The 13,997-nt window shown below is 32.3% G+C and overlaps 2 protein-coding genes across 10 annotated transcripts in view; both read right to left on the reverse strand.

Moving 5' to 3' along the window:
- Window positions 1-1,007: 1,007 nt before the first annotated feature.
- On the reverse strand, window positions 1,008-5,905 carry rassf10b (Ras association domain family member 10b). Its single transcript, XM_065261643.2, has one exon. The coding sequence runs from the start codon at window positions 5,731-5,733 to the stop codon at window positions 4,387-4,389; it is 1,347 nt and encodes a 448-aa protein (XP_065117715.1). The 5' UTR covers window positions 5,734-5,905; the 3' UTR covers window positions 1,008-4,386.
- A 4,776-nt stretch (window positions 5,906-10,681) lies between these two features.
- Window positions 10,682-13,997, reverse strand: part of tead1b (TEA domain family member 1b) — a 90,127-nt gene continuing 86,811 nt past the window's right edge. For all 9 annotated transcript variants that reach the window (XM_065261536.2, XM_065261538.2, XM_065261534.2 and 6 more), the window contains one exon: window positions 10,682-13,479. In XM_065261536.2, coding sequence (XP_065117608.1) covers window positions 13,366-13,479 — 114 coding nt within the window. In that variant the 3' untranslated portion in view covers window positions 10,682-13,365. The remainder of the gene's footprint in view (window positions 13,480-13,997) is intronic.

Consider the following 13,997-nt stretch of genomic DNA (forward strand, 5'->3'; position numbering starts at 1 on the left):
TATATATATATATATATATATATATATATATATATATATATATATACATATATATATATATATATATATATATATATATATATACATATATATACATATATATACATATATATACATATATATACATATATATATATATATATATATATATATATATATATATATATATATACACATATATATATATATATACACATATATATATATATACACATATATATATATTCACATATATATATATATATACACATATATAAATAATATTTTTTTCTTTTTTTTGACAAAATTTATATTAAAAAAATGTTCCATGAAGATATTTTGAAAATGTCCAGTCCTACCCTAAATATATCAATATTTTTGCACCCTCGGTTGTATCTCAGTTAAATGTTGTCCTATCCGTATTTATTCAGCTCTCAATTGCACTTTAAGCCCGGATATGTTGACTTTACTTAAAATAAATGAAGGAAACTTGTTGCCCTAAATAATTTAAGTAATGATTACTTAAAAACTGTGAAAGTGAAGTTTACTTAAAGATATAAGTTGTTCTAACAACAATTTTAAGTTGAATAGACTTAATGTTTTAATTTCTTCCAATATTCCTGCACTCTTAACCCGGATTAGTTGAAATTACTAGAAATTTGTGAGGAAACCCGTTGCATATAACTTTAGTTTGTATCACTTTATATTACTTTTGATGTTATAAATGGTATTATAACACAAAATTAATGACTGACTTTAAGTCAATCATTGAATAAACATGTTTTTGGCATGCATTGTCAGTACTGTGGAGAGAAATACAATAAAATGTCCTGAACAGGGTTCATGTAGGGAAACAATGATCACCTGAACGGTGACTTTACAAAATTATCATTTACAACAAACCAACATCAATAATATACGAGATTAAACCTTTATGACATTTTATTAACAAATTTTTGAGTCGTGAAAGTTCTTATCAGCTTTTATTCTGTGAAAAAGCAGAAAATAATAAAAGTATTCAGGTGTGAATGAATTTTAAGTTCATTTTACTTGAATGTTTTAGTTTAATGGATTTTGTAAGCTTAAAAGTTAAATCAACTAAACTTTTTTAAGCTTTGGCTTCAAAACAGAAAATGTTAAGTGATGTTTACTTGATTGTTTAAGTAAAGACAATATCTAGGTTAACAGTGTGACCCTTTTGTCTGGTTTTGTGGTCCAGGGTCACATATCCGTGTATAACAGCATAACCACATTCAATTGCTCAAATTACAATAACTCAAAGGCTCTATACTAAAATTAGTTTTCAATATCAGCTTTTATCTGCCTAAATCCAAATTAGGGAGTGCATTAAAACCGATTAATCTCTATGACAGTAACATTGTGCAAGTTTTCAAAAGTGAACGATTGTTCTTTGTTGTGATACCTAATGTGTGCCAAAAGATTTTTGCAAACTAACATAATTGCCCAAAAGCCTCTAGCGTATACAACACACATAATGAAACTTCCCTCGGGTTCATGTTTATAACTAAAAGCACTGACATGTTTCCAATCTATGGCTATGCGAAACTGGTTAAACAATATGTGTTTGTAATGTTGGTGTACGTGTGTAATGATGAATACTGCGGTAAACACTTGAACATCGTGTACAATCAACAGTTTGTTTATGTGGCGGTGCTTTGCCACAAACACACATATGTATTAAAGTACATGTACCTCTACTGGTATGTTTGATTGATAGCTCAATTCCTTATAACAGAATGAGAAATAAAGTGAAATAAGTCCACCTGCTGTTGAGTCATACACTTGTGCTACAAAATCCTCGTGATACTTTTATTAGATAGTGTAGATATGTATAAATCAACTTTTAAGAGTATTTTGCAATACTTTGACAACATGAAACCTCAAGCAGGCTTCCAGGAACCACCACAATGAAAGAAAGGACCAAATGTCTTTCGGTAAAGCACAACAATTGGCACAACCTCCTGTATGTAATACAGCACCTGCGTCTCAAAAGGATTCCTCTAGTCTCAGCTAAAGGCTATTCACAGTAAAGCGTGATAGCAGTGACCCTGCCAAACTGGCATAGGGTTCAATAATATCTCCTGAATGAGCCTGAAGTCTTTTGCCTTTATGCGAGTCAAATCTTTTGTGGTTGTGATGTTTTGCTCCTGCGTGCCCGAGGTATGAAAACGTGAAAGGCGGTTATCTGACTATGTTTTGTAAATGCCTTACTTTCACAGTGCTCTTTAAAATTTGTACCTCCACAATTGTTCCCTGCCAGGATACGGCACATGTAGTTGCGTAAGATTTAAGCCATCGACTTGCCTACCCTGTTCCCCCACAGTTACCCTTTCAGAGCAAGTTACCTTTCGGTCTGAACAATGGTGTCGCAACAATGCAACCAAGGAAACACATAAAACACTTGCAACGTACCCCTTTGTGTGAGATTAGGAAGAAACCGAAAACAGTATTATCGTTACACATGGTTTTGTTTATGTTGATAAACATCTTTTGTTTTTCGGGGGGTAAAATATGAAACAGTGCATGTAGCAGGTCGTAAAAAAAGCATTGCACAATAGTTTACTTCATCATATATCCTGATTGTTTTATCATATGAATCTCAACATTTACATCTGGTCATACAATACTAAACTATATGGGTCCTCTATTATAGTACAGTATTATAAAAATGCTCTGATAATGTAAGGTCTATTGGTCCACTTTAAATCATTAATACAGTATGTAAACAATGCAGATAGCTCAAAATAAAGATAATCTTTACAGTCTTTCTTATCTGTCATGGTTAACAACAACACATGGGCACATTTTAAGCACCATAACTCAGACCTTCACAACTTTTATCATAACATAAAAACTGACTAGACTGTCTTGTAATATTTATCTGTAAGAATAATTCATTTGCAGGACACAGGTTTTATAAAAGCTTTACACTAATAGCCCTGTTTATTTTTACTTTTTTTGTTAAAGGAATAGTTCAACCAAAAATTAAAATTCTGTCATAATTTTTTCATCCTCATGTCCAACATGATAAATGATGGTAAGCACACAGCTTATTGTAACCATTGACTTCCATAGTATGAAAACAAAAATGATGGAAGTAATTTACTAAATGATGAAGAAGATATTGTGATAAATGATGGTAAGCACACAGTTGACGATACACATTGAATTCCATCGTATTTTTTTTCCTACTATGAAAGTCAATGCTTACAATCACACTGAAAAAAATGTATTCATTCAATTTACTCAATTTTTTAAGGTAAGTGGTTGCAATCAATTTATTTAAACATTTAAACAAAAAATAGAAAAACAAAAAAAACTTTTGTTTAAATGTAGCTTAAATAAAATTGATTGCAACCACTTATCTTAAAAAAATTGAATTAATAATTGTTTTCAGTGTAGATGTGCACTGTAAAAAAAATGTGCAGCCTTAAAATGTTTTGTTGAATCAACTCGGACTTACAAGTCATTTCAACTTACTATTATTTATCTTGACTAGAGATGAGTTTTTATACAGGTGAGTTGTTATAACTTATAAAATTAAGTTGAGCTTTTCTCAACTATATTTTATAAGTTGTGACAACTCATCGCTGTTGAAATGACTTGTAAATCTGAGTTGATTTAACAAAACATTTTAAGGCAGCAAAGATTTTTTGTACAATGTGTACTTATCATCATTTATCAAAATATTTTTTATCAGAAAAAAATGAAACTTATGACAGAATTTTCATTTTTTGGGTGACTGTCCCTTTAAGACCACACTGTCTGTGGCTGTCACTGGGACGGTACTCTAAAGGGTGCATATTGGTACCTCAAAGGTGCACATCTGTACCTAAACACTACATATTACAACCTTTTTAAAGGGTGTCATCCCAGTGACAGCTTTGTAGATTTTGTTTTCTTGAAATGCACTTGTAAGCATGGATTATCCAATGTTTAATACTGTACTTATCGTCATTTTTAAAATCTGGGGTCCAAAATTTTGGTGTTATAGGATTACAACAATCACCGCAGTGATGTTTCTAACTAAATCATATAGGTCATATTTGGTGCACATTATGCACAAATCTTAATACATTTGAAGAGATAACATATTCTTATCTTCATTTTGCACTGTAAAAATGTAGCATGAAGTTGGCTTTGTAAGGAAATTCAACGTACTATTTTAAGTTTTGACATAACTTAATTTGTAAACTTAAAAATATATGTTGATTTGACCAAAAAGCTGCATATTTACAGTGTGGTTAAATTAACACTGATAATTGTAGATGAGCATGAAAACAACTTTAAGTGCATAGTTAACCATTCAGTTATCCTGTTGGTATGAATACAAGCTGTCGTGATAAAAGGTGGAAAGAAACCTGAACTCTTCCCACTTCAGTAGATTTACACTAAAGATTCATAGATGGTCGTGTTATCCGAGTCTTGACTATGCATCGAACTGAGTCCCGTATCTGAATCGTCATCATTAATGTTACATGTCTTTGAAAGCCCTCTTGCCTGCTCGACCCACACATTGTCTCCCTGCAGTTCCATCAGTTGTTCAGTTTCTATCGTTTCTCCTTTCAGCGCAACATCGGCCTCAATGTCCTCTTCAAAATCCACAGAGTTCACCTTCTTCAGCAAATCCATCAGCTCGTTTTCTTTTACATCCCATATCTCCTTGGTCAACTCCAAATCATTCTTTATAGCCTCCAAATCCGTGTTCAACCGCAGGCCGATGTACAAGCTCGTGTCTAGTTGGGTTCTGATCCTCTCCTCTTCCAAAACCAGCTCATTTTCGGGGGATACTGCATCGCTTTCTTGAGTCAGATCTGCAACCCTATGAGATGCCTCACAGGGGTGTTTATTAGAAAGTTCCTCTTGTCTTCTTTTCATCCACCTTTGATTGAGTTCCTCTTGGATTTCGGACATAATGCTCTCCATAAGAGCCTCTTGCTCAGCTAGATCATCTTGGAGCTTAATCACCTCCTCACATCTCTCAGTGTATACCTCAAACTGGGCAAGGGCTTCAGCCGAACTCATTTTGTCACCATTACCAAGTATATTTTTATCTGGGTTTGACTCCACCAAATACGTATCCTGGACATAATTTATCCCATGCATCTTCATTCTATCAAAATGCACTTTGGCCTCGTACCTGTCGATCTCCCTGTCCAACTCTTTAATCCTCTGAATCTGCTGACGGATGGTGTGATCTTGAGAGATGACCAGGTGCACCATGGTCTCCATCTTCTCCATAGACGATGCGTCCTTGGATACGTTCTTGGACTGCGCTTTTTTCTTGTTGATTTTATCCAACTTTCGGAACGCTTTTCTCACAATCCGTCTTTGCTTCTCTTGGGACAGAGCCATGGTCACCCGCGCGGTCCCCTTGTAAGCGCACGGGCTCTCCTTGCTGAGCACCACGCGCGCCTCCGCGCTCCGCGGCCCGCTGCTGGACACAGACGCCTCGTTTTTCACCAGCACGAACCTGACGTTTTCCTGCTCGTCTCCCCACGCGTTCCACAGGCGCAGGATTTTGGTTTTGTTGGGTAAAATGCGTTCAAATCCTCGCCATTTCTCCACTATGCAGTAGGACCGAGGCGAACCGGACAGAGAGAGTTCGGCCAGGTTCTGTTCGTCCAGCAACACACGGATCACATCCGCGCAGGTCGTGCGCTTTGACAAACCCGACACGAGCTTCTCTTCTCGACAAAGCCACACTGATATTTTACTTTCCTCCGCTTCCATCTCCCTCACACTTATGAAAGTTTTCTGGTGAAGGAAATTATTTCAGGTAAAATAAAAACTGCTCAGAGTTTTAAAAGAGTATGCTAAAAATATTTTAGCATGAAAAAATTGACGGAAAAAGTGTTGGTTTTGCTGCTCATAAGAGCGCAATATAAGAGCTCCAGTGACTTCTCATGTGTTTGTCTCTGAGTGAGTGAATGAGACGGGACTGCGCTTCTCCTCTGATCACGTGACCTCCAACACTCTTCCTATTAGCTACCTAACTTGAACATCTGTTGAAATATTGTAACACATCACAATAAACTAGTCTTATGTAGGCTATTAACGTTAATGTAAAGCTGCTTTGAAACAATTACTAATTGTGAAACGCCCTATATAAAATAAAATTGAATTGAAATGAACATTAGTAAATTTATTAGCTAACATAAACTATCACTTATTTTTTACAACATTCATTACATTTTAATTATAGTTAATATTAGAATTGTTCTGTAAGTTTTTGAACCTTACCAAAGTAAATATTAAAGTATACAATATCTTCTGTTTATCAGTTTATACCGATTACATTAGCATACATTGACAAAGTGTAATAATTACGGTACTATTTATCTACTATATTTTATGCTAAATTACACTGCAGTATTTTTTCATGTGTTTTGTTAATTTTATTTTAAATATGCATTACAATATGCATTATAAATATGCGTTACTATAATGTATTACCAACATATTATAGTTACAAATATGATATTAGTGCATAAATTGACAACTTTTTCCCTTTGTATATATTATATAATGTTGTATTGTATATGGCCCTGCATTTTTTATTTTACACTGAAAATATTAATAATTCTCATTGCATTGTTCCTTTTTATGACATTAATAATTTTAATAAATAAAAAACAGATGTTTCTGAACTTATAAAAATTTTAGAGTATAATGCAAAATAATAAAGAATAGGATTTTGGCAAGCATCCATGTTAACATGTGATGGTTTGAAATTGCTTTTGAACAACACTACTGATATGCTGTTTTATTCATAAAACATGAGCTGAATGAATTTTGGCATGTTGTAAATAGTTGTAAATAGTTCGATATGTGTTCCTCCTCCTCCTTCAAAAACACATTTATGATTTCTTTTTACTATTTGTGCGTTTATTGATGCACTGAAAAAAAACATGCAGCATTTTTGTCAAATCAACATATATTTTTATGTTACTTTAACTTGACAAATTAAGTTAAACAATTTCAACTCGTTTTTTAAGCTTATGCCAACTTTTTTAAGTCAAAACTTAAAATAGTAGGTTATATTGACTTGCAAAACCAGGTTGTTTAAACTTCATGCTGCATTTTCTATAGTGTGCGAGCTCACTTCAACGTCTTAAGTTTTACTACAGTAGCTTACGGATCATAAGGAAAGTAATTGCAAAGCTCTGCTTGCATATATTTTACACTATCTTTCTACAGATTCTTAAGATTTGCCCTTTGTTAGTCAATGTTCTGATTGTTATTAAACACGATTCGTTAATTAAACGTTAACGTGTGACGTCTCCAAGACGACTGTTCAATATTTGGATAAACAAGCAGTTTTGCTAAGCTAAGTTACCCACTGCCAAAACTTGTTTTACATCGCTATTAAACAAAGTTCACTGCATGCCATGCCTGAAACAGGTCTTATGATGGATGAAGATCTTCTGCAAGTTTATTTGAAGGTAAAAAATTGTGTAGTTTTGTATTTGAACCACAGCAGGTATTCAAGCTCCACCACTGCGCATCTGCGCCCTCTAGCGCCCTGTCGACACTATTACATTACAAGATATACGGGATTTACAATAAGCAAACTTTACATGGAAAAAAACGATCTGTCTTATTAGTTTGACAGAAAATATTGCTTAATACAATATTCATTTACCTGCTCATACAAAGTAACAAACACTCTCATTCTTTATTTTAGAACAGAAAAAAACTTTAGTTAACATGAACTTTAGGAAGGAAGGCATTTATTATTATTAGTTCATGTTAATGTCAACATTTACTAATGCATATTCCAAATCAAACGCTATATCTATTAATATATATATATATATTTATATATTTATTAATATATATTTATTAATATATATTTATTAATAAATATATATATATATATATATATATATATATATATATATATATATATATATATATATATATATATATATATATATATATAATCTGCTCTATGAAGACATAATCTTAATGTTAGGTCCACTGATACGCTAAGAATTAAAACTAGTTCTGTACACCAGTGGTTCTCAAACTCACATTAATTACAATGTAGTGCTGTTTGTTAGTAGCATTATTTTTCTGAGGTTTAATTACACAGAATTTATGATAAATTAATGTATTTTTATAATGTCCTAAAACTGAGCCCCCTTGGCACCATCTCAGGGCCCCCAGTTTGAGAACTACTGCACTAAAGTCACCTGTTGCACATTGACAGTTTTAGAGTAAATTCATTACACCTCTTTGGAGACCCCTGCTGTTAATTATTATTATTGCAACATGTCATAAATGATGACCTGCACGCCCTCTAGTGTTCAATGGTTTTATTACTTCGGCTACTGGTAAAGCCATGAAGGTTGTGAATGGTACATTTTAAAAAGGACGTTAAATGGATAGTTCACCCATGACATGAAGGTGGAAGGACACAAAGACCGCCCAAACTGTGGTCACATTCAATCTTTATGATTATTTGTAAGTCCAAACATCATCACTAAAACACATGACTTGAGAAAATCTTGTTGGATGGGAATTTCCTGTGTTTTTCCAAACCCTGGGAACAAACTGGTGACACTACACATTATGCTTGAGAGTAAATTAGTAAAACAATTTCACTTCGAATCAAAGCCAATTTAAAAGTTGTGACCTTTAACCTTTTAATTGGCACAGCCTTTTTTGAGTGTGTGTGTGGGGGGGGTAAAAAGGTGATGTATACCTTCAAATTAATATAACTCTGGCATTTTTTAAGTCTAAAAGCCTAATCTTGGTCTTGTTTTAAAGAAACTTTATAGTTTTTCAAGTGTCTGGGGGTGTTTAAGCAGTTTCAATTTATTGTAATAAATAAAAATGCAATAAACTAGATAATTTATATATAATGTTTTTTTTTTTTACAAAGAATTAGGTTTGTGTTTACTTTAAAACCACTTTAAGTGTTTTACCTACAATGGCCACTAGGTGTCAACAGTTTGCTGCATACTCTTGTCACAAATTAATAACTTACTGTCACTGCATTATTATTACTGATAAAATGTTTTGAAATATGAAAATTCTTATACCCTTTCAACGATATATAGTTGAATTTATTAATATAAAAAAATACAATTAATAAAAAATATAAAATTAATAAATTACTGTCACTGCATTATTATTACTGATAAAATGTTTTGAAATATTAATATTCTTACACCTTTTCAACGATATATAGTATATAAAATTAATAAATAACTGTCACTGCATTATTATTACTGATAAAATGTTTTGAAATATGAATATTCTTAGACCTTTTCAACGACATATAGTTGAATTTATTGATATAAAAAATATAATTAATAAAAAATATAAAATTAATAAATGACTGTCACTGCATTATTATTACTGATAAAATGTTTTGAAATATGAATATTCTTAGACCTTTTCAACGATATATAGTTGAATTTATAAAAAAACAAAAATTAATAAAAAATATAAAATTTATCAATTACTGTCACTGCAATATTATTACTGATAAAATGTTTTGAAATATGAATATTCTTAGACCCTTTCAACGATATATAGTTGAATTTATTAATATAAAAAAATACAATTAATAAAAAATATAAAATTAATAAATTACTGTCACAGCATTATTATTACTGATAAAATGTTTTGAAATATTAATATTCTTACACCTTTTCAACGATATATAGTTGAATTTATTAATATAAAAATATCATTAATAAAAAATATAAAATTAATAAATAACTGTCACTGCATTATTATTACTGATAAAATGTTTTGAAATATTAATATTCTTACACCTTTTTAACAATATATAGTTGAATTTATTAATGTAAAAAATATAATTAATAAAAATATAAAATTAATAAATTACTGTCACCGCATCATTATTACTGATAAAATGTTTTAAAATATTTATATTCTTACACCTTTTCAACGATATATAGTTGAATTTATAACAAAAATAATAAAAAATATAAAATTAATCAATTACTGTCACTGCAATATTAATACTGATAAAATGTTTTGAAATATGAATAATCTTAGACCTTTTTAACGATATATCGTTGAATTTATTAATATAAAAAATATAATTAATAAAAAATATAAAATTAATAAATGACTGTCACTGCATTATTATTACTGATAAAATGTTTTGAAATATTAATATTCTTACACCTTTTTTAACTATATATAGTTGAATTTATAAAAAAATATATATATATAATTAATCAATTACTGTCACTGCAATATTATTACTGATAAAATGTTTTGAAATATGAATATTCTTAGACCTTTTCAACGATATATAGTTGCATTTATTAATATAAAAAAATATAAAATTAATAAATTACTGTCACTGCATTATTATTACTGATAAAATGTTTTGAAATATGAATAATCTTAGACCTTTTTAACGATATATCGTTGAATTTATTAATATAAAAAATATAATTAATAAAAAATATAAAATTAATAAATTACTGTCACTGCATTATTATTACTGATAAAAAAATTTGAAATATGAATATTCTTAGACCTTTTTAACGATATATAGTTGAATTTATTAATATAAAAAATATAATTAAAATACTGAAGTAAACTCAGGTGTCCCGCTCACGGGACAGCCACAGTTTAGGGTGAAAAGTTTTGTTTATTTTTTTCTGAAAAATGCATGGCAAAGACAAGGTGCGTTTTAATTATTTATTTTATTCAATATCGTATACATACAAAGTATCTAGAAAGCTACAAAATATCTACCACTTTATCAAGAAGGCATCAAAATGTTACGGAGCAAAGACAGAACAGTTGCGATAAAGAACACACACATAGTAGGTTTATTTTCTCGTCTGTCAGACCTGCTCCGATCTGGGATATTAAAAGATATCACACCTTTGTACCAAGAAAAGCCAGAATATATTTTATACAAAGCACCTTTTTACAAAAAATCTCTGCACACAAACTCGATATCTTTAATGATACTATCTGAACTAGAGAAAAGTTCACTTTAAAGCCAACATCTTAAATGGTAATGAACATAGGAGGTACCAGTACCTACACACACATAGACAAAACAGAAACAATTCAAAAATATATATATATATATAAGCTAAACCGCTGACATACTGTAGTCCACATTCCATTAAAATCATCGTTTAGTGTCCGTAACGAGCAAAATAATGTCCGTTTAACATTCATCATATTAAAGGCATCAGTTCTCGGATCCCTAGAGAAGTGAAGGGCACTGTTAAGGAGGGACAGACGTAACAAATGCACCAGCAGCGGTAACAGTATAAACACCCGAACGGGTGCAGAATATACTGACGTCATCACGAGACCATCGCGCACATGTAGAACAACACAGGAAGATCTCTAAAAGTCATTTATGAACCATGAACAATAACAAAGGACGCAGGGAGGGAGAACACAAAACAACACCGTTTGCCATTTTGAGCACACTTGACTCCACAGTATACTTTAAGCATTACAACATACAGAGCTGTAAATCTAACTTCGCTTCCACTTAAACGAACAGTACGAATAAATTATGTAGTGAAGATGATGATTTGGTGAAAGCCAACTTTTATCCATCAAGGATTTTTTCACGTGGCCTGGTTATAACCTTTCCTAAGCTCGGAGGAGTAACACACCTTGACATCACTTAATATAGTGTTTAGTATACTTATAAAGGAAAAAATACATTAAATGGCTTAAAAATCAATTTCATAGCAATCGTACAAGTAGCTCTGTGTCAAATAGGTCTAAAAAAAAAACAAAAAACAAATACAGTTTGCCACATCCACCGAAATGAAATGCAGACAATAATTATTACACAACACTTTTAATACATATCCACTCACTAGCCCATGTCGATTCTTCTATAAAATTATATGAAGGCAATGTGGTGAATATTTTACCTACATCCATTTATTTGGTTTCTGGTAATCTTTATAATAACATTAGTCTTTTCTAAGCTGGAAACGTCTGAACCGAAGGCACTTTCATGCTACAGTGCAGGTAAGAAAGAGGAGATAAATGCATCTCCGATAACTTTTTGGTCTTTTCGGATATTGAAAGGCAAGATTGGATAGTTAGGTATACGTCTTACATGTAGAGATGTGGTAAAAGATCAACCAAATGTGCACACCGGCCAGCGCTCCGTTTATAAAGATGACGCATATAATCTTAGTGTCGTTTCCTCAAGTTCACTAAGGCACTGTGCTTGTCCTGTTACACTTTTTTTTTTCAGTTTTGTATTGTACAACTTTCACAACACGTGACACGAACTAAAATCTTCCAGCTTAGGAAAGAAATCACAGCTTTAGTGGCATCTTTTGGAGTTCACACAAACGTTAAGGCTTGCAGTCTTTGAAAACGATTAGGCCACGGAGACGTGGGCTGTGTGGGAATGACAAAGGCAGCAAGGAACTCTGGGATTGATTACACGACTAAATCCGAATAGAAGTTGCTCCGTGATGTCACGGATGGGCTTCGCGAAATGTGGCATCTTCTGTGCGTCTCTTGCTGATTATCCGTAGATCTCCAGCGAAAAAATCCAAGTGCTCGGGTTAAAGTTGACAGATCATCCGTCAACCCCTGGTAGGTTAATACAGTGCTTCTTGTTTTAGAAATACACAAGCATGACGGTAGGAGGCGTTTAGCTGTACAGGAAACAGTAAGGGGTCAATTCTCTGCGATTTATTGCAGGTGACTTATGGGAAAACAGACACAGGTTGGTCAAAAGTTCGGTTATCACAGTGCAGTTATTCCTTGGGATGTCGACAGAAAAAAAAAAGAGTGGAAAATAATGAATATTTTTAAGGGCTGGGCTCATGAATTCCCTGAATTCTTGTGATGTTTTGAATGCAGGATATTTTTCTTTGACACCTACAGTAGATTTCTTTTTAATAAATCTGACACTTTTTTTCTTTGGGAAAAATCTACAAATATGTGAGAAGGTATATAGACTTGTACACACGCACAGATTATCTACACCCATACGCTTCCATACAAATGACAGACGTATATCATGTACAGAAGGCTAATATCTGTTATCAGTTGTGAAAAAAATTTAAATGAGGTTGTCTGACTCAAACCCAACCCTTAAATGATACTGTTTCTTTATATGTACAGCCTACGAACGAGTGATGATCGGCAATCTTCGACATTCCTGTCCGGTTTAAAACAACATAATACAACTGTACCGCCATTCACAGCCGCAGTTAAACGTCAAACACGTTATTAAAGGGAAAAAAAATATATATATATAATTAAAAGCATCACCCAAATGTGACAAAATCATGTTGAGTGAATGTTGAGGAGGCACTGCCACAGTAATGAGGTTGAGAGTCTGCTGTATGTGAAAGAGTCGCTTTAATCCTTCACTAGTCTGTAGATGTGATGCTGGGCTCCGTGCTCACTGTTTGACACCTCAAACACACAGGCCATGCACAGCAGGGTCTCCTGTGTGTCTCTGTTTGTGACCACCTGAAACACAAGGGTAAGAGGTGCAATTACTGTACCATTTATGTCAAATTTACACTCATTTTGCATCAAAATAATGAAACTTCTAATGAGTTCTACATTGTTACACACAACTATAAATATGTTTTTGAATTTGATACCAGAATCCAAGTAGAAATCTGTAAAGTGTAAAATCATTGCAGAGGTCAGGTGGTGCAACTGCTATGAATGTCCCTAAAAATATATAAAAATATTAAGCTAAATAATTTAAATAAGCTAATAATGATACTTTTATGATACGGTTTCTGAGTTGGGTGTGTAAGATACCAAATCCCATGCTATGTCATATTAATCAGTGTCTTGTTGACTAAAACATAGCATCGTTTTGAAATATGTCTGCAGCTCTTAGAAACTTTTTGGTGGGCTTGAAAATATTTTGACCCAGCGGGGTTAATCGTAATGCTGTGTTACGACTAACCCCTCAGCACTTACGATATAAAAAAATACTAATGTTAGATTAATTCTTGCCGTTGTTTTAAATA

This window comes from Paramisgurnus dabryanus, chromosome 2 (genome assembly GCF_030506205.2).
Source record: "Paramisgurnus dabryanus chromosome 2, PD_genome_1.1, whole genome shotgun sequence".
Taxonomy (NCBI): domain Eukaryota; kingdom Metazoa; phylum Chordata; class Actinopteri; order Cypriniformes; family Cobitidae; genus Paramisgurnus; species Paramisgurnus dabryanus.